Source organism: Mobula birostris, chromosome 14 (assembly GCF_030028105.1).
Source record: "Mobula birostris isolate sMobBir1 chromosome 14, sMobBir1.hap1, whole genome shotgun sequence".
Classification (NCBI taxonomy): domain Eukaryota; kingdom Metazoa; phylum Chordata; class Chondrichthyes; order Myliobatiformes; family Myliobatidae; genus Mobula; species Mobula birostris.
The window spans coordinates 47,052,674-47,075,126 of NC_092383.1; the positions used below are offsets into that span (position 1 = coordinate 47,052,674).

At 43.6% G+C, this 22,453-nt stretch overlaps 1 protein-coding gene across 4 annotated transcripts in view; it reads left to right on the forward strand.

The window, feature by feature from the left end:
- Positions 1-22,453, forward strand: part of cep152 (centrosomal protein 152) — a 289,528-nt gene that overhangs the window by 168,397 nt on the left and 98,678 nt on the right. For all 4 annotated transcript variants that reach the window (XM_072278504.1, XM_072278506.1, XM_072278505.1 and 1 more), the window contains 5 exons: positions 1,954-2,045; positions 3,534-3,697; positions 8,548-8,764; positions 11,765-11,884; positions 11,986-12,116. In XM_072278504.1, coding sequence (XP_072134605.1) covers positions 1,954-2,045; positions 3,534-3,697; positions 8,548-8,764; positions 11,765-11,884; positions 11,986-12,116 — 724 coding nt within the window. The remainder of the gene's footprint in view (positions 1-1,953; positions 2,046-3,533; positions 3,698-8,547; positions 8,765-11,764; positions 11,885-11,985; positions 12,117-22,453) is intronic.

Here is a 22,453-nt window from a genome sequence, read left to right on the forward strand (position 1 = left end):
CAAGGACACGACCCACCCAGCCAACACTCTTTTCGTCCCTCTTACCTCCGGGAGAAGGCTCAGGAGCTTGAAGACTCGTATGGCCAGATTTGGGAACAGCTTCTTTCCAACTGTGATAAGACTGCTGAACGGATCCTGACCCGGATCTGGGCCATACCATCCAGATATCCAGACGTGCCTCTTAGTTTTTTTGCACTACCTTTCTTTCCATTTTTCTATTTTCTATTTATGATTTATAATTTAAATTTTTAATATTTACTAATTTTTACTATTTTAAATATTTTTAATATTTAATATTTGTAATCCAGGGAGCGGGAAGTGCAGAATCAAATATTGCTGTGATGATTGTACGTTCTAGTATCAATTGTTTGGCGACAATAACGTAAAGTCAATTACAGCAGACGTATATTGAATAGATTTAAAATCGTGCAAAAAAACAAATAATATATATTTTAAAAAGTGAAGTAGTGTATACGGGATCAATGTCCATTTAGGAATTGGATGGCAGAGGGGAAAAAGCTGTTCCTGAATTGCTGAGAGTGTGCCTTCGGGCTTCTGTACCTCCTACAGTGAGAAAAGGGCATGCCCTCAGTGCTGGAGGTCCTTAATAATGGCTTTTCTGAGACACCACTCTTTGAAGATTCCTGGGTACTTTGTAGGCTAATACCCAAGATGGAGCTGACTAAATTTACAACACCCTGTAGCTTCTTTTGGTCCTGTGTAGTAGCCTCTCCATACCAGTGATGCAGCCTGTCAGAATGTTTTCCACGGTATATTTATGGAAGTTTCTGAGTGTATTTGTTAACATGCCAAATCTATTCAAACTCCTAATGAAGTATAGTTACTATCCTGCCTTTTTTATAACTGCTTCGATATATTGGGACCAAGTTAAATTCTCGGAGAACCAGGAACTTGAAACTGCTCACTCTCTCCACTTCTGATCCCTCTATCAGGATTGATATGTGTTCCTTTGTCTTACCCTTTCTGAAGTCCACAATCAGCTCTTTCATTTTACTAATGTTGAGTGCCAGGTTATTGCTGCAGCACCACTCCACTAGTTGGCATATCTCACTCCTGTATGCCCCCTCATCACCATCTGAGATTCTACCAAATATGGTTGTATCATCAGCAAATTTATAGGTGGTATTTGAGCTATGCCTAGCCACACAGTCATGGGTATAGAGAGAGTAGAGCAGTGGGCTAAGCATACACCCCTGAGGTGCACCAGTGTTGATCGTCAGCGAAGAGGAGATGTTATCACCAATCTGCACAGATTGTGTTCTTCTAGTGAGGAAGTTGAGGATCCAATTGCAGAGGGAGGTACAGAGGCCCAGGTTCTATAACTTCTCAATCAGGATTGTGGGAATGATGGTGTTGAATGCTGATCTGTAGTCGATGAACAGCATCCTGACATAGGTGTTTATGTTATCCAGGTGGTCTAAAGCCATGTGAAGAGCCGTTGACCTATTGTGGTGATAGGCAAATTGCATTGGGTCCAGGTCCTTGCTGAGGCAGGAGTTCAGCTAGTCATGACCAACCTCTCAAAGCATTTCAACACTGTAGATGTGAGTGCTACCGGGAGATAGTCATTAAGGTAGCTCACATTATTCTTCTTAGAGTAAATTAATAACAGAATTGTTTAAAAAAAAATGGAAAGACTGCGGTTCCCAGTTGGTATTTTCTGCAGGGGTGACTATCATTAGTTGATTGTTACAATTTCATACTTTCTACAGGTACGGTAAGGCACTGAAATATTGAAGCATTTCAAAGCTCATATATAATAACAGTTGCTAAGTTACAGAAATCACATTCTGTAGTAAATCAAGCAGATGCAAATTAAAATCTTCTGTAAAATATCCACCAACTTTTGACACATTTTTTAAATGAGTGACAGGGTAACTTGCATTTTTATACAAAATTTCTAGGTCATTAAGGATATTATTTGTGTTTCAGGTTCTGTACAGGAGATCAGTGAACTTCGGATCCAACTTCAGCAAGTTCAGTCTGCCAGGAATGTCAGTGACCAGATGAATAAAGCTTTACAGGTCATGATGTAATCACTGCTACTTAATATGGCATATTAATCAAATCTCAATTTTTTTTTATTGCTAATACATCTTGACTTTCTGCATGTTTGAAAAATATAATTCAAATAAAATTTAAGGAAACGAAGTGGAACAAACTGAAACAACAAATCCCTAATACATGTATATAGAAAGATAGAAAACCTGCAGCAGAATACTGTCCCTTCAGCCTACAAAGTTGTGCCGAACATGTCCCTACTGTAGAAATTACTAGGTTTACCTATAGCCCTCTATTTTACTAAGCTCCATGTACCTATCTAAATGTCTCTTAAAAGACCCTATCGTATCCGCCTCCACCATCGTTGCCGGCAGCCCGTTCCACGCACTCACCACTCTTGAATAAAAAAACTTACCCCTGACATCTCCTCTATACCTACTCCCCAGCACCTTAAACTTGTGTCCTCTTGTGGCAACCATTTCACTCCTGGGAAAAGGCTCTGACTATCCACACAATCAATGCCTCTCATCATCTTATACAGCTCTATCAGGTCACATCTCATTTTCCATCGCTCCAAGGAGAGAAGGGCGAGTTCACTCAACCTATTCTCATAAGGCATAATCCAGGCAACATCCTTGTAAATCTCCTCTGCACCCTTTCTATGGCTTCCACGTCCTTCCTGTAGTGAGGCGACCAGAACTGAGCACAGTAATCCAAGCAGGGTCCTATATAGCTGCAACATTACCTCTCAGCTCCTAAATTCAATTCCACGATTGATGAAGGCCAATACACCGTATGCCTTCTTAACCACAGAGTCAACCTGCGCAGCTGCTTTGAGTGTCCTATGGATTCGGACCCCAAGATCCCTCTGATCCTCCACACTGCCAGGAGTCTTACCATTAATACTATATTCTGCCATCATATTTGACCTACCAAAATGAACCATATCACACTTATCTGGGTTGAACTCCATCTGCCACTTCTCAGCCCAGTTTTGCAACCTATCAGTGTTCCACTGTATCCTCTGACAGCCCTCCATACTATCCACAATGCTTCCAACCTTTGTGTCATCAGCAGACTTCCTAACCCATCCCTCCACTTTCTCATCCAGGTCATTTATAAAAATCACGAAGAGTAAGGGTCCCAGAACATGGTGAATAAAGATGAGCTGACAAAAGGTTAAAATGAATAATACAAGCAAGAGTAAACGTAAATAAAGGATTCCTTAAAGGGTGATATACCGAAGAACTGAAGAAGCTTTAGAATTCTTATTTTAATATAAAAGTATGGTAGAGCCCCCAATACACTTGTTTGGTCTGTTTGTTGTGGTCAATGAATTTGAAGCATGAAATGATGTATTGTTTACATTGCTGCAGGTTATTTTTCTGAATCATATCAAATGTAGTTGATTATTTGCTTTACTTCAGACCTACATTCTTCTATTCAGCTCTAAATTGGTCTCATCACAAATTCTGTGTAAATTAATGTTAAGCAGATTTGTTTATTTTTAGGAAGAACTGACTGACTTGAAAGAACAAATTACTCTGTATGAATCTGCTGCTAAGATTAATGCCATCATTAAAGAAACACCAGAAGAATTAGAAGCTCCATTATCAGATTCTTTCATGGCCCTCTGCAATAAGAATGAGAACCTGAAAATACCCAGGCTACAAAGGTAGAAATTGAAACGGCTTTCATGGTAGGACTTGCACATTGCAGCATTTTATGGTGCATTTTTAAAATTTTCTTCTTTCACAGCAAATTTGCAAAGTCGCCTTTGGTTATCTTTTGTAATTGCCTATTTGGATATGAATATCAGCATGTATGACAATGCTGTTACAGCTCTAGGTATTGGAGTTCGATTCTGACACTGACCATACAAAGTTTGTATGTCCTTCCTTTGAGCGGGTCTTTCCTTAAGGTGCAACAGTTTCCTCCCACCTTCTAAAGACGTTCCAGTTAGTAGGTTAATAGGTCATTGTGAATTGTCCTGTGATTAGACCATAAGACATGGGAGCGGAATTAGGCCATTTGGCCCATCGGGTCCGCTCCAACATTCAATCATGGCTGATCCTTTTTCCCCTCCTCAAACCCACTACCCGGCCTTCTCCCTGTAACCAGTCAAGTCAAGAACCTGTTGATCTCTACCAACGACCTGGACTCCACAGCTGCCTGTGGTAACAAATTCCATAAATTCACTACCATCTGGCTAAAGAAATTTCTTTGCATTTTTGTTTTAAGTGGACGCTCCTCTATCCAGAGGCTGTGCCCTCTTGTCGTAGACCTGCCCACCTTGGGAAACATCCTTTCCACATCTACGCAGTCTAGGTCGTTCAACATTTGAAAGGTTTTATTGAAATCCCCCCTGATTGTCCTTAATTCCAGCAAGTACAGGCACAGAGCTATCAAACGTTCCACAAGTGGTAACCTTTCTAATGAACTTCCTTTGAACCCTCTCCATGCCAGCACATCTTTTCCTAGATGAGGAGCCCAAATTTGTTCACAGTACTCAAGGTGAGGCTTCACTAGTGCCTTATAAAGCCTCAGTATCTCACATCCCTGCTCTTGTATTCCAGTCCTCTTGAATTGAATTTGCATTTGCCTTCCTCACCACCAACTCTACCTGCAAATTAACCTTCAGGGTGTTCTGCACCAGGACTCCCAAGTCCCTTTGCTTCTCAGGGTTTTGGATTTTCTCCCCATTTAGAAAATGGTCTGCACATTTATTCCTACTACCAAAGTGCACAACTATGGATTTTCCAACATTGTGTTTCATTTGCCACTTTCTTGCCTATTCTAATCCGTCTTGTCCTTCTGCAGCCTACCTGCCCCTCCACCTATCTTCGTATCATCTGCAAACTTGGCAACAAAGCCATCTGTTCCATCATCTAAATCATTGAAGTACAGCATAAAAAGAAGCTGTCCCAACATCGACTCCTGTGGAACACCACTAGTCACTGGCAGCGTAGCAGACAAGGATCCTTTTATTCCCACTCGCTGCCTCCTATCAATCAGCCAATGCTCTAACCATGTTATTAACTTTCCTGTAGTACCATAGGCTCTTAACTTGGTAAGCAGCCTCATGTGTGGCGCCTTGTCATTGGCCTTCTGGAAGTCCAAATATACAATATCCACTGTGTCCCCTTTATCTACCCTACTTGTAATCTCCTCAAAATATTTCAACAGGTGCGTCGGGCAAGATTTTCGCTTAAGGAAACCATGCTGACTGTGTCCTATCTTGTCCTGCATCACCAAGTATTCCATAACTTCTTCCTTAACAGTTGTCTCCAACATCTTCCCAACCAGAGGTCAGGCTAACTGGTCTATAATTCCCTTTCTGCTGCCTTCCTCTTCTCTTAAAGAGTGGAGTGACGTTTGCAATTTTCCAGACCTCAGGCACCAACGATTTTTGAAAGATCGTTGCTAATTAGGCTAGGGTTAAATAGGTGGGTTGCGGAATGGTGTGGCTCTTTGGGCCACAAGGGCCTGTTCTGTGCTGTATCTCTAAATACATAAATTTCAGCTAATATTTAAGTTGATTCATTCATTGGTCAACATTTGAAGTTGTAGCAGGTGATATAAATTTAACCGTTTCACTGTGAATAAAGAATCATATCTTTTCTTTGCCTTATCTGCAATAAATGAAGAACAAGTACTGAATTTAGGGGTAGATGTTGGGCAACTGAGATCCAGAGCAAATTGCAAATAGAAAAATTTTCAAAAATTTAAAATTTCAAAATTTTCATAATCATACTTTATTGATCCCGGGGGAAATTTTTTTTCGTTACAGTTGCACTATAAATAATAAATAGTAATAGAACCATAAATAGTTGAATAGTAATGTGTAAATTATGCCAGTAAATTATGAAATAAGTCTAGGACCAGCCTATCGGCTCAGGGTGTCTGACCCTCCAAGGGAGGAGTTGTAAAGTTTGATGGCCACAGGCAGGAATGACTTCCTATGACGCTCTGTGCTGCATCTCAGTGGAATGAGTCTCTGGCTGAATGTACTCCTGTGCCCGCCCAGTACATTATGTAGTGGATGGGAGACATTGACCAAGATGGCATGCAACTTAGACAGCATCCTCTTTTCAGACACCACAGTGAGAGAGTCTAGTTCCATCCCTACAACATCACTGGCCTTACGAATGAGTTTGTTGATTCTGTTGCTGTCTGCTACCCTCAGCTTGCTGCCCCAGCACACAACAGCAAACATGATAGCACTGGCCACCACAGACTCATAGAACATCCTCAGCATCGTCCGGCAGATGTTAAAGGACCTCAGTCTCCTCAGGAAATAGAGACGGCACTGACCCTTCTTGTAGACAGCCTCAGCGTTCTTTGACCAGTCCAGTGTATTGTTAATTCGTATCCCCAGGTATTTGTGATCCTCCACCATGTCCACACTGACCCCCGGATGGAAACAGGGGTCATGGGTACCTTAGCTCTCCTCAGGTCTACCACCAGCTCCTTAGTCTTTTTCACATTAAGCTGCAGATAATTCTGCTCACACCATGTGACAAAGTTTCCTACCGTAGATCTGTACTCAACCTCATCTCCCTTGCTGATGCATCCAACTATGGCAGAGTTATCCGAAAACTTCTGAAGATGACGACTCTGTGTAGAAGTTGAAGTCCGAGGTGTAAATGATGAAGAGAAAGGGAGACAAGACAGTCCCCTGTGGAGCCCCAGTGCTGCTGATCACTCTGTCGGGCACACAGTGTTGCAAGCACACGTACTGTGGTCTGTCAGTCAGGTAATCAAGAATCCATGATATCAAGGAAGCACCCACCTGCATCGCTGTCAGCTTCTCCCGCAGCAGAGCAGGGCGGATGGTGTTGAACGCACTGGAGAAGTCAAAAAACATGACCGTCACAGTGCTCGCTGGCTTGTCCAGGTAGGCATAGACACGGTTCAGCAGGTAGACGATGGCTCCTCAACTCCTAGTCAGGGCTGGTAGGCGAACTGGAGGGGATCTAAGTGTGGCCTGACCGTAGGCCGGAGCAGCTCCAGAACAAGTCTCTCCAGGGTCTTCATGAAGTGGGAGGTCAATGCCACCGATCTGTAGTCATCTGGGGCGTGGCGTCTTCGGCACAGGGATGAGGCAGGACATCTTCCACAGTACAGGAACCCTCCGGAGACTCAGGCCCAGGTTGAATACATGGCGAAGTACTCCACGTAGCTGAGGGGCACAGGCTTTGAGCACCCTGGTACTGACACCATCTGGTCCTGCAGCCTTGCTTGGGTTGAGACGTTTAAGCTGTTTTCTCACCTGTTCAGCCGTGAAGCCCACCGTGGTGGTTTCATGTGGGGGAGGGGTGTAGTCACGAGAGCGGGGTGAGGGACTGTGAGGAGGGGTAGGAGGGGAGAGTCGTTGGGGTCGACAACAGATGGCTCATGTGGGGGATGGGCAGCGGTCACAATGTCAAATCTGTTAAATCTATTAAAGAACAGGTTAAGTTCGTTGTCCCTGTCCACACTGCCTTCAGCTCCTCTGTTGCTAGTTTGCAGAAACCCAGTGATGGTCCTCATCCCCCTCCAGACCTCTCTCATGTTGTTCTGCTGGAGTTTCCACTCAATCTTCTTCCTGTACCTGTCTTTAGCCTCCCTGATCCTGGCTTTCAGGTCCCTCTGTATTGCCCTCAGCTCCTTCCTATTTCCATCTCTAAACGCCCTCTTTTTAGCGTTCAGGATGTCCTTAATGTCCTTTGTCACCCATGGCTTGTTATTTGAATAACAAAGGACAGTTCTTGTCGGAACATTGCAGTCCACACAGAAGTTATAATCTGTGATGCATTCTGTCAGCCCATCAATATCCTCTCCATATGGCTCACAGAGTGCCTGCCAGTCTGTCACCTCAAAAACAACCCAGGAGCGCCTCATAAGCCTCCTCCGACCATTTCCTCACTGTCCTCGAGGTTGCAGGTTTACTCTTCACCAGAGGCACGTAGCAGGGTTTTAGATGCACCAGGTTGTGATCTGACCTTCCCACTGGGGGGAGGGGAGAGGAGCTGTATGCATCCTTAACGTTAGCGTACATCAAATCCAGAGTCCTCTCCCCTCTGTTTGTACAGCTCACATACTGCGTGAAGTTGGGCAGTGTTCTAGCCATGGTAACCTGGTTGAAGTCACCCAAGATGGTAATGAGGGCACTCGGGTGCTGGGTTTGTAATCTGGCTATGGCGGTGTAAATGATGTTACACGCCGACGTCGGGTTGGCAGAGGGAGGGATGTACACAACAACTAACCACCAGTTCTGGCATTCTTTACAAAAAAAAGAAACTTTCTGGTGGCTGATGAGGCAGTAATTTTTATGCACAGTTGTATATTGTCCAAAGAGCTAGAGGCAATGCAAAAGAAATTATTCTCAGTAATAAATAGTTCATTAAGGTATTGTGAGCATTGACTAGTTTGATACAGATTGAATCTAATCTCTGTTTCTTAGTGTGCTGTATTGTTCAGAAATTTCATAAAATACTTGGGAGAGATCGTATATTATCCTTTCTCTTTCCCTCTTTCTACTAGTTCAAATGTAATGTGCCAGAGAGATTCGGAAAAGACCTTGTGCAAGGATGAGGTAATACAAGAATTGAAGACTGAACTGGAAAGATCACTAAGTAACATCAAAGCAAAGCGCCACCAAGTGACTCAACTTCAGAATGAAGCTAAAGAAAATCAAAAACAAATAGCTGAGCTAAAGGAAATGTTACAAAATGCTGAAAAGTTGGCAAGAAGTCATGAGGTCGGTTGAATCTGTTTTAAACTGGGAGTATTGAAAATTAGTGCCCATATGTGTTTTTAATTGGTTGTTTGTGAACAGGTTTTTAAAGCATTTTTTTGACTTCCTGCTTCACCAGGCCCTGAAATGACAAAGGCAAATATACCTTTACTTATTATGCAGTTAGGGAGCATATTCCTTGTGATTATTTGAATTACTGATATTGCTAAATCTCTCAGCAATTTTCAGTAGCATACTTTCTTTGTATATTTCAATTTTCCTCTGTAAGTAATAGTGATGATTATATGAGAAAAACAAATTGGCTTCAGTTCACTGACTGTTCAACTCTTCAGAGAAGAGGCTGTAAATATAAAATAAACACTGAAAGGCTATGGAAGAAAAACAGTTAACATTTCAGTTTCTTTAGTCACCAGTTCTGAAAGGCTGGAGTTTAGCTGATGTTGTACTGTTTTTAGGAAGGATTGCAAGGACAAGCCAGGAATCTGAGGAAATCAAACCAAAATAGGATGCACAGTGACGCTGGGAACATAGGCACCTTGGACATAATTTGCTAAAAGTAGAATCACAAGTAGGCAGAGTGATGAAAAGTCATAGTCATACTTTATTGATCCCGAGGGAAATTGATTTTCATTACAGTTGCCCCAACCAAGAATAGAGTATAAATATAGCAATATAAAATGATAAATTATTAAATAGTAATATGTAAATTATGCCAGGAAATAAGTCCAGGACCGGCCTATTGGCTCAGGGTGTCTGACCCTCCAAGGGAGGAGTTGTAAAGTTTGATGGCCACAGGCAGGAATGACTTCCTATGACGCTCAGTGTTGCATCTCGGTGGAATGAGTCTCTGGCTGAATGTACTCCTGTGCCCAACCAGTACATTATGTAGTGGACGGGAGACATTGTCCAAGATGGCATCCTCTTTTCAGACACCACCGTCAGAGAGTCCAGTTCCATCCCCACAACATCACTGGCCTTACGAATGAGTTTGTGATTCTGTTGGTGTCTGCTACCCTCAGCCTGTTGCTCCAGCACACAACAGCAAACATGATCGCACTGGCCACCACAGACTTGTAGAACATCGTCCGACAGATGTTAAAGGACCTCAGTCTCCTCAGGAAATAGAGACAGCTCTGACCCTTCTTGTAGACAGTCTCAGTGTTCTTTGACCAGTCCAGTTTATTGTCAATTCGTATCCCCATGTATTTGTAATCCTCCACCATGTCCACACTGACCCCCTGGATGGAAACAGGGGTCACCGGTGCCTTAGCCCTCCTCAGGTCCACCACCAGCTCCTTACTCTTTTTCACATTAAGCTGCAGATAATTCTGTTCACACCATGTGACAAATTTTCCTACTGTAGCCCTGTACTCAGCCTCATCTCCCTTGCTGATGCATCTGACTATGGCAGAGTCATCCGAAAACTTCTGAAGATGGCAAGACTCTGTACAGTAGTTGAAGTCCGAAGTGTAAATGGTGAAGAGAAAGGGAGACAAAGTGGAACCCCAGTGCTGCTGATCACTCTGTCGGACACACAGTGTTGCAAGCACATGTACTGTGGTCTGCCAGTCAGGTAATCAAGAATCCATGACACCAGGAAAGCATCCACCTGCATTGCTGTCAGCTTCTCCCCCAGCAGAGCAGGGCAGATGGTGTTGAACGCACTGGAGAAGTCAAAAAAACATGACCCTCACAGTGCTCGCTGACTTGTCCAGGTGGGCGTAGACATTGTTCAGCAGGTGGATGATGGCATCTTCAACTCCTAGTCGGGGCCGGTAGGCGAGCTGGAGGGGATCTAAGTGTGGCCTAACCATAGGCCGGAGCAGCTCCAGAACAAGTCTCTCCAGGGTCTTCATGATGTGGGAGGTCAAAGCTACCGGTCTGCAGTCATTGAGGCCACTGGGACGCGGCGTCTTCGGCACAGGGACGAGGCAGGACGTCTTCCACAGCACAGGAACCCTCTGGAGACTCAGGCTCAGGTTGAAGACATGGTGAAGTACTCCACATAGCTGAGGGGCACAGGCTTTGAGCACCCTGGTACTGACACCATCCGGGCCTGCAGCCTTGCTTGGATTGAGATGTTTCAACTGTCTTTTCACCTGTTCAGCTGTGAAGCCCACCGTGGTGGTTTCATGGGGGGAAGGGCGTTTGGAATACTTTTAGGGCATGAGGAAACTGCAGACGCTGCAGTCTGAAACAACATGTAAGATGCTGGAGAAACATAGCAGGTCAGGCAGCATCTGTAGAGAGAATAGGCAGTTAGCATTTCAGATTGAGACCCTTCATCTGGGCTGAAATATGCCTCAGAATGTTTCCTATTTTTCGCATTAAAGATATCTTGGTTTCCAAATGAGCTCTATGGAGTGTAGAAAAGATGCATAAGGATGTTGCTGGGACTGGAAGCTTTAATTTGTAAGGGGAGTTTGAATAGGCTGTTGGGGCAATGGGTGCTGAGGGGTCATCATTTATAAAATCACGAGTGGCATAGATAATGAGTATCTAGTAGAGAAGAGTAAGGCTAAAGGACGAGAGAGAAATGTGTAAAGGGATCCTATCAGGCAAGTTTTTTCCAGAGAGGAGGTGGTGAGAATATGGAATAAGCAGCCAGGGAAGTGATAGATGATGGTACAATTACATCATTTTACAATATATTTGGACAGCTTTGTATATAGGGACGAGCTAGAGACATATAGGCCAATGCAGGAAAATGGAACTAACTCAGGAAGGCCCATTGGTTGGCATGGACAAGTTGAGCTGAGGGGCCTATTTCTGTTCTGAGAATTTGTTCTGATAGTCTTTTTTTGGCTGTCTTTAATAAAACATACATTGTAGTTCTTTTTTTTCCTTATACATGCATTCACTCAGCTGGCTTCTGAAAGTTTCTTTGTAGATGTGACATTTCACTCAAGTAAAATGTTAATTTTTTTATAAGTGTTTTCTCCCCCATGTCATATATTGTGCTCATCAAGATAACATAACTGAATTTTGACTGTCTGCATTCAGGTAAGAGCCATTTCTTTAGAAAAGGAGTTGGAAGCAATAGGATCTGCTCCTGAAAAGGCTCGTCAAGATGAAATTGAGCAACTAAGGTGTGAAACTCAGGATCTACGCAAAGAAATTAAGGTGAAATTTGAATTTTTGCTAAAGGTGGAAATCTGTGTATCCCAATGTGTGTACTTCTCAATTTGATGCATGTTTTTAAATCAGTCTTTTCTCTTGTTCAGGGTAAACAAGAAGAAATTGAAAAACTAATTGAAAGTGCAAAACAATTTAAAGAAGCAAACCAAGAATTGTACAGTGAAATGCGCCAAATGATCCAAGATTTTGAACAGGATAAGCAAGACGCTGTTGACAGGTACAGGATGAAGCGAACAGTGATATACAAGATAATAAATATTCTGCTGTAGCCCTGTGACTGTATTTAAATTCACAGCTCCAGTTGCTGCAAGTGATCTGTAACATTGAGGTATTTATAAGTGGCAGGAAAGGCGCTGTCCAAAAATTTCCTTGAAATCAGGGGTATTATGAGTTGTTGAAAAATTAACGAAAAGACATGTATTATAATAATTTGAAATAAATTTTAAAAAGTGAACTTAATTAAAAGTGCACACTGCTGCCAATGAAGTAGAATGTAAATATACTGTGAAATAAATAAGAAAAAGCTTTTCTAGATTTCTCCTTCCAGTGAGATTGGGCAACAATGCTCAATTGATGCAGAAGCAATTGCTGTTGTGAACCTGATAGGCTAGATACAAAGTTAACCTGGCTCGTAGCTCAGAAAGTTATGGAATCGTAGAGATTATAAATGTTGATTTAGCAGAGTCTGGATGTAGGAGTCACGTGCACATGTATCTGACTTCCAGTACATTCCTTTCTAACTGCGGGCTAGTTGTTGGTATGTTCCATTTATTGGATCGATCAAGAATGAGATCCATAGAAACTTGGTAGTTTGAACTGGCTTGCATGGGAGGCTGTTATGCTGGCTGGAGATGTGTGACCGGTGTTTTGCAAGCATCTGTACTGGGACCTCTGTTGATTTGTGATAATGTATTTAATAACATAGAGGAAAATGTAGATGGCATTTAGTAAGTATGCAGATGACAAAGATTATTGGAGCTGTTGACAATAAAGAAAGTTGTCAAAGGATACAAAGGGTCAATCCCAACAGATTTGCTGCTGAAGTGTTGCTTCACCTAGAAGGACTGTTTGGGATCTCGAATGGAGGAAGAGGTTAATGGGCAGGTGTAGCACTTCTGCCACTTGCAGGGATAAGTGTCGGGGTAGTAGAGAGTGATGAATGACCATAGGAATCACAAAGGGAATAATCTTTGTGGAAAGCAGAGAGGAGTGTGGGGAGGTATAGGTATGTATGGTCCTAGAAACACAGAAACATAGAAAACCTACAGCACAATACAGGCCCTTCAGCCCACAAAGCTGTACTGAACATGTCCTTACCTGAGAAATTACCTAGGGTTACCCATAGCCCTCTATTTTTCTAAGCTCCATATACCTGTCCAGGAGTCTCTTAAAAGACCCTATCACATTCGCCTCCACCACCATTGCCAGCAGCCCATTCCACGCACTCACCACTCTCTGCGTAAGTTTTTTAACCCTGATATCTCCTCTGTACCTACTTCCAAGCACTTTAAAACTGTGCCCTCTTGTGCTAGCCATTTCAGCCCGGGGAAAAAGCCTCTGACTACCCACACGATCAATGCCTCTCATCATCTTATACACCTCTATCAGATCACCTCTCATCATCCGTTGCTCCAAGGGAAAAAGGCCCAGTTCACTCAACCTATTCTCATAAGAAATCTCCTTTGCACCCTTTCTATGGTTTCTCCATCCTTCCTATAGTGAGGCGACCAGAACTGAGCACAGTACTCCAAGTGGGGTCTGAACAGGGTCCTGTATAGCTGTAACATTACCTCTCAGCTCCTAAACTCAATTCCAAAATTGATGAAAGCCAATGCACCATATGCCTTCTTAACCACAGAGTCAACCTGTGTAGCACAAGAACCACAAGATCCTTCTGATCATACACACTGTCAACAGTCTTACTATTAATACTATATTCTGTCATCATATTTGACCTACCAAAATGAACCACCTCACACGTACCTGGGTTGAACTCCATCTGCCACTTCTCAGCCCATTTTTGCATCCTATCAGTGTCCTGCTGTAACCTCTGACAGCCTTCCACACTATCCACAGCAGCTCCAACCTTTGTGTCATCAGCAAATTTACTAACCCATCCCTCCACTTCTTCATCCAGGTAATTTATAAAAGTCATGAAGAGTAGGGGTCCCAGAACAGCTCCCTGAGGCACACCACTGGTCACCCACCTCCATGCAGAATATGACCCATCTAGAACCACTCTGCCTTCTGTGGGCAAGCCAGTTCTGGATCCATAAAGCAATTTCCCTTTGGATCCCATACCTCTTTACTTTTTCAATAAGCCTTGCATGGGGTACCTTGTCAAATGCCTTGCTGAAATCCATATACACTACATCTACTGCTGTACCATCATCAATGTGTTTAGTCACAGCCTCAAAAAATTCAATCAGGCTCGTAAGGCATGACCTGCCTTTGACAAAGCCACACTGGCTACTCCTAATCATATTATTCCTCTCCAAATGTTCATAAATCCTGCCTCTCAGGATCTTCTCCATCAACTTACCAACCACTGAAGTAAGATTCACTGCTCTATAATTTCCTGGGCTATCTCTACTCCCTCTCTTGAATAATGGAGCAACATCCGCAACCCTCCAATTCTCTGGAACCTCTCCCGACCCCATTGATGATGCAAGCATCGTCGCCAGAGGCTCAGCAATCTCCTCCCTTGCCTCACACAGTAGTCTGTGGTACCAGGACCTTGTCCGGTCCTGGTGACTTACCCAACTTGATACTTTCCAAAAGCTCCTGCACATCCTCTTTCTTAATATCTACATGTTCAATCTTTTCAGTCCGCTGTAAGTCTTAGTATCTACATGCTCAATGTTTTCAGTCCGCTGAAAGTCATCCCTACAACCGCCAGGATCCTTTTCCGTAGTGAATACTGAAGCAAAGTACTCATTAAGTACCTCTGCTATCTCCTCCGGTTCCATACACATTTTTCCACTGTTACACTTGATTGGTCCTATTCTCTCACGTCTTATCCTCTTGCCCTTAACATACTTGTCGAATGCCTTGGGGTTTTCCTTAATCCTGTCCACCAAGGCCTTCTCATGGCCCCTTCTGGCTCTCCTAACTTCTTTCTTGAGTTCCTTCCTGCTAGCCTTATAATCCTTTAGCTCTCTATCATTACCTAGCTTTTTGAACCTTTCAAGCAACACACATCAAAGTTGCTGGTGAACGCAGCAGGCCAGGCGGCATCTCTAGGAAGAGGTACAGTCGACGTTTCAGGCCGAGACCCTTCGTCCGGACTAACTGAAGGAAGAGTTAGTGAGATATTTGAAAGTGGGAGGGGGAGGGGGAGATCCAAAATGATAGGAGAAGACAGGAGAGGGAAGGATGGAGCCAAGAGCTGGACAGGTGATTGGCAAAGGGGATATGAGAGGATCATGGGACAGGAGGTCCGGGGAGAAAACCAAGGGGGAGGGGGAACCCAGAGGATGGGCAAGAGGTATAGTCAGAGGGACAGAGGGAGAAAAAGGAGAGAGAGAGAAAGAATGTGTGTATATAAATAAATAATGGAAGGGATACAAGGGGGAGGTGGGGCATTAACGGAAGTTAGAGAAGTCAATGTTCATGCCATCAGGTTGGAGGCTACCCAGACGGAATATAAGGTGTTGTTCCTCCAACCTGAGTGTGGCTTCATCTTTACAGTAGAGGAGGCCGTGGATAGACATGTCAGAATGGGAATGGGATGTGGAATTAAAATGTGTGGCCACTGGGAGATCCTGCTTTCTCTGGCGGACAGAGCGTAGGTGTTCAGCAAAGCGGTGTCCCAGTCTGCGTCGGGTCTCGCCAATATATAGAAGGCCACATCAGGAGCACCGGACGCAGTATATCACCCCAGCTGACTCACAGGTGAAGTGTCGCCTCACCTGGAAGGACTGTCTGGGGCCCTGAATGGCGGTAAGGGAGGAAGTGTAAGGGCATGTGTAACACTTGTTCCGCTTACAAGGTTAAGTGCCAGGAGGGAGATCAGTGGGGAGGGATGGGGGGAACGAATGGACAAGGGAGTCGCATAGGGAGCAATCCCTGCGGAAAGCAGAGGGGGTGGGGGGGAGGGAAAGATGTGCTTAGTGGTGGGATCCTGTTGGAGGTGGCGGTAGTTACGGAGAATAATATGTTGGACCTGGAGGCTGGTGGGGTGGTAGGTGAGGACCAGGGGAACCCTATTCCTAGTGGGGTGGCGGGAGGATGGAGTGAGGGCAGATGTGCGTGAAATGGGGGAGATGCATTTGAGAGCAGAGTTGATGGTGGAGGAAGGGAAGCCCCTTTCTTTCAAAAAGGAAGATATCTCCCTCGTCCTGGAATGAAAAGCCTCATCCTGAGAGCAGATGCGGCGGAGACGGAGGAATTGCGAGAAGAGGATGGCATTTTTGCAAGAGATGGGGTGAGAAGAGGAATAGTCCAGATAGCTGTGAGCGTCAGTAGGCTTATAGTAGACATCAGTGGATAAGCTGTCTCCAGAGATGGAGACAGAAAGATCTAGAAAGGGGAGGGAGGTGTCGGAAATGGACCAGGTAAACTTGAGGGCAGGGTGAAAGTTGGAGGCAAAGTTAATAAAGTCAACGAGCTCAGCATGCGTGCAGGAAGCAGCACCAATGCAGTCATCGATGTAGCGAAGGAAAAGTGGGAGACAGATGCCAGAATAGGTTTGGAACATAGATTGTTCCACAAAGCCAACAAAAAGGCAGGCATAGCTAGGACCCATACGGGTGCCCATAGCTACACCTTTAGTTTGGAGGAAGTGGGAGGAGCCAAAGGAGAAATTATTAAGAGTAAAGACTAATTCCGCTAGACGGAGCAGAGTGGTGGTAGAGGGGAACTGATTAGGTCTGGAATCCAAAGAGAAGTGGAGAGCTTTGAGACCTTCCTGATGGGGGATGGAAGTATATAGGGACTGGACATCCATGGTGAAAGTAAAGCATTGGGGGCCAGGGAACTTAAAATCATCGAAAAGTTTAAGAGCGTGAGAAGTGTCACGAACATAGGTAGGAAGGGATTGAACAAGGGGGGATAAAACTGTGTCGAGGTATGCAGAAACGAGTTTGGTGGGGCAGGAGCAAGCTGAGACAATGGGTCTGCCAGGACAGGCAGGTTTGTGGATCTTGGGTAGGAAGCAGAAACAGGAAGTGCAAGGTGTGGGAACTATAAGGTTGGTAGCAGTGGATGGGAGATCCCCTGAGCGGGTAAAGTCGGTGATGGTGTGGGAGACAATGGCCTGGTGCTCCTTAGTGGGGTCACGATCGAGGGGTAAATAGGAGGTATCTGCGAGTTGTCGCTGTGCCTCGGCAAGGTAGAGGTCAGTACGCCAGACTACAACAGCACCCCCCTTATCGGCGGGTTTAACATAGTAAGGTTAGGATTAGTGCGGAGGGAGTGGAGAGCAGAGCGTTCGGAAGGAGTGATGTTGGAATGTGCGGTGAAGTCGAGACGGTTGATGTCCCGTCAGCAGTTAGCGATAAAGAGATGCAGAGCAGGCAGGAGACCAGAGTGGGGTGTCCATGAAGAAGAGGAGGGTTGAAGACGGGAGAAGGGGTCATCGGTGGGGATGGAAGAGTCCTTGCCAAAAAAGTAGGCTCGGAGACGGAGACGGTGGAAGAAGAGTTCCGCATCATGGTGAACACGGAACCTTTCGTAAGCTCTTCTTTTCTTCTTGACTAGATTTACAGCAGTCTTTGTACACCACCGTTCCTGTACCCTGTCTCATTGGAACGTACCTATGCAAATCTCTGCACAAATATCCCCTGAACATTTGCCACATTGCTTCCGTACGTTTCCCTGAGGACATCTGTTTCCAATTTATGCTTCCAAGTTCCTGCCTGATAGCCACATATTTCCGCTTACTCCAATTAAATGCTTTCCTAACTTGTCTGTTCCTATCCCTCTCCATTGCTATGGTAAAAGAGATAGAGGTACGATCATTATCTCCAAAATGTTCTCCCACTGAGAGACCTGACACCTGACCAGGTTCATTTCCCAATACCAGATCAAGTACAGCCTACATATTGTGTCAAAAACCTTCTTGAACACACCTAACAATCTACACCCCATCCAAACCAAGGGACATGTCAATTGATATTTGGGAAATTAAAATCTCCCACGACGACAACCCTGTTATTATTACACCTTTCCAGAATCTGTCTCCCTATCTGCTTCTCGATGTCCCTGTTACTATTGGGTGATCTATAAAAAACACCCAGTAGAGTTATTGACACCTTCCTGTTCCTAACTTCTACCCACAGAGACCCAGTAGACAATCCCTCCATGTCTTCCTCCTTTTCTATGGCCCAGACACTATCTCTGATCAACAGTGCCACACCCCCACCTCTTTTGCCTTCCTTCCTGTCCTTTCTGAAATATCTAAAGTCTAGCACTTGAAGTAACCCTTCCTGCTCCTGAGCCATCCAAGTCTCTGTAATGGCTACAACGTTGTAGCCAAACACAGTTGCTATGGCCATAACATAATAGAGAAACACAATCTGCCTAAGCTAATAACATACAAACAATTGTACTGTTCCTGGCTTTATTGAACACATTATTTAATAATTCACATTCCAGGCTGGAAAATGTATGTGAACCCTTGTATTTAATACCTTTTAGATCCTCTTTTAGCATCAATAACCTCCACCAAATGTTTCCTGTTGCTGCTGGTCAGACTTGCACGACAACATTTTCAACGGAATTTTAGACCATTCCTCCATACAGAACTATTTCAGTTCATCAATATTTCTGGGATACCTCGCATGAAAAGCCCTCTTCAGGTCATGTCACAGCATCTCAAATGGGTTAAGGTCTGGACTCTTGAATTGACCATTCCAAAACACAAATTTTCTTCTTTTTAAACCATTCTGTTGTTGATTTACTCTTGTGTTTCGTATCATTATCTTGTTGCATCATCCAATTTCTATTAAGCTTCAGGTGACAGACCGCTACCCTGATATTCTTCTATAAAATGTCTTGATACAATTTTGAATTGATTGTTCCCTCAACAATTGCAATCTGTTCAGGCCCTGAGGCAGCAAAGCAGCCCCAAACCGTGATGCTTGTTAGAGTGAGTTTTTGGGTAGATGATTCATCTACACTTTGGCCACCAGTCTTCTGTTTGACAAAGTACTGTGGATTGAGTTCATAACAATGCATTTCCTAAAAGCTGTGAATACCAGAATACTAGCCCAGGGGCTGCTCATGGAAGTGTGAAGTTTGCAGGTAGTTTTGAAGACAGCCTTATCTATACTTTATAAATATAAATTGTCCTCTATGTTAGCACGTAAAATACAAATAAATGTATCGTGGATGTAACTTGCACTCCTAAAGGCTGTGAGTACCAACCCAGACATGCGGGCGTCAGGAGGAAAGGATGAAGTTGGAAGGTGTGATGTTTTGTATGTAGCTTCCAAAGAGAGCATTGTCTATGTATTGTCTATACTTTGAAAATAGGGATTGCCCTTTGTGCTTAGCAAATAAATATCGATCCCACATTGGGCTAGCAGACCTTTCTACCGAAAGCGTCTCTGTCCGTATGATGCCTGCTGTACCTTGTTGTGTTGAATAAAGAAGCTGCTTTGTATCTACCAGTAACTCTGTCTGTCCAGTGATTTCATCCACCTCACAACAATGCTCCTTCCACCATGCTTCACAGTTGTGAAAAAGTTTTGGTGTTCATGTTCTTTTTACTCCAAATATAACGGTGTGCATTTCTGCCAAAATGTTCATCTTTTGTCTTATCTGTCTACGGAACACTGTCCCAGAAGTGTTGTGGAACATTCAGGTAGTCTTTTGCAAACTTGAGAGGTGCAGCAATGTTTTTTTTTTGAGAGCCGTGTTTTCCTCCATGGTGTCCTACCTTGCACACCATTCTTTTTCAGTGTGTTTCTTCTGGTGGATACATGAACTGAGACTTTAGCAAGTTCTAGAGATTTCTGCAGCTCTTTTGCTGTTACCCTTGGATTCTTTTTCACTTCCTTCAACATTGCACATTGTGCTCTTGGTGTGATGTTTGCAGGATGCCCCCTCCTAGGGAGAGTAGCAACAGTACTGAATTTCCTCCATTGTAGACAGATGAACCCTCAGGTCTTTTGAAATGCTTTTGTAGCCTTTTCCAGCTACAATACTTCTATGGTCCTCTGAAAGTTGTTTTGATCAAGGCGTGGGGCACATGCACAGATCTTTCTTGAGAAGAGCAGGCTGTGTCAATAACCTGACTTGTGTGGCTTTTTTATAGGGCAGGTCACCTCTACAACCCACACCTTCAATCTCATTTCATGGATAGGAATATCTGACTCCAAATAGCTTTTGCAGAAGGCGTTGCCCCAGAGGTTCACATGTTTTTTTGAACTTAGACTGTGATTGTTTTAATGGTGTACTCAGTGCTGAGAAGAAGTACAGTTGTTTGTGAGTTATTAGTTTAGGCAGATGATGTTTGTCTATTATTGTGACTTAGGTGAAAATCAGACCACATTTTATCAGTAATTAATGCAGAAAACGAGGCAATTGCAAAGGACTCACATTTTTTTTCTTGCAACTGTATATGTACATTGATAATAAATTTACTTTGAACTTGAAACTTTGAATTTGTACGTAGTACAACATATCATCACTCATTTCACCCATTTCCTTGGCTTCCACCATTTTCTTCACAGTAAAAAGTGAAGAAAGATGTTCATTGCAGTCTTGTACATTTCCTTTGGCTCCACACACGCATAACTATGCTGATCTGTGTGGGGACCTATTTGAACCTCTAAATCTTTTGTCAGCTAAGGTTTCCAAAACATAAAACATAAAATATTATAGCACAGCACCATACAGGCCCTTCAAACCACAATGTTATGCCGACTTTTTCTCCAACACTAAGACCAATCTAATGCTTTCCTCTCCATTTTCTATCATCTTTGTGCCTATCTAAGAGTTTATTAAATGCCCATTGCCACAATGAGCAGTCATGCATTCCAGCACTCAGCACTGGCCATGTAAAAATCCATTTTCTGACTCCTCCCACTCCCCCCATACTTTCCTGCAATCATCTTAAAATACTGCCCCTTCCTATTTTTTTCCCCAGCCATTTTCACCCTGGGAATATTTCTCTGTTAATATGCTTAGTCCAAGCTTTTCATCATTTTGTACACCTCTATCAAGTCAGCTCTTATCCTCTTTTGCTCTAGCTCACACAACCTATCCTTAATAAACATGCTTTTGAATCCTAGCAAATCTCCTTTACACTCTCTGTGAATGTGCTATGAACCTCTGCTTACACATCACGAGGTGAATATTACCTCGCAGCTCTAGCAGCTCCCCCAACTAATGAAGGCCAATATTCCACACGACTTCCAACACCTATCAACTTGCACGGCAACTTTCAGAGATCTGTGCACATGAGATCACTCTGTTCCTTGACACTGTTAAGAATCTTGTCATTAACTCTGTGTTTGCCTTCAAATTCGACCCTCCAAAGTGAAAGAGAACAATTTTGGATTGAACTCCGTCTGCTGCTTATCAGCCCAGCTCTGCATCTGGTCAATGTCAAAATTTCAAAGTACATTTATTATCAAAGCATGTCTAAATTATGCAACCTTGAGATTTGTCTGCGTACAGGCAGCCAGAAAACAAGAAATCTGATAGAACCCAATTTAGAAAAAAACCAACACCCAATGCACAGTGAAGGGAAACAAAGCACAAATTGTGCAAACAATAAAAGCAAGCAACAGCATTCGGAATGAAAGTGAGTCTATAGGCAGGAAGCCTGGAGCAGGACACAGCCTCAGCCTCAGTGCCCTAAGCCCTAGGTAACCATATGCCTGTGCCTGACCTTTTCAAATTGGCTTGGCACTTGGATTGATCCAACCTCACTCTTGGTTTAGATGGATGGGTGCTGAAACTCCTCCACTCCGACTTTTCTCCCTTCACTCCAATTCCATCTCTGACTCTGACTCCACCTTGAATATGGCTCAATCTCATTTCAACCACTTCTTCTCAAACCTGCCTAGATATTGCTCCCACCTTGCATCACACCTGCACGCCTCAACCCTCAAGTCAGCCTCACCTTCACTTAGCTCTTCATTGTTCTACCATAGAAAAAGTTATTAATAAAGTATTTAGTTGTATTTCTTGCTTTATGAACTGCTAGTAAGCTGTTGCCAATCTTCAGTATCTTATTGTAGCCTACAATAATGTTCTACACTATCCACAACTCCACCAACCTTCATGTCATCTTCAAACTTCCTAACCTACCCTTCCACTTCTTCAACCAAATCATTATAAAAATCATAAAATCATATGCTACCTCCACTGTTAAACCTGCGAGCCTTGAACTTCTACCCTATCAGGTTCTGAACTCTTGACATTACAATTTTAAAGTCCTTCATTTAGCAGACAATCTTAATCCAATGAACCACTGCAAGATCGTGCCTAATGGTTCCAAAATTCATTTTGCCTCCATTAAGAACCTTAACATGTGATCTGGTTATATCTTTCTGCTTAACTTTTAAAACCCAGAGCATTATGGTCATTGGATGCTTTGCC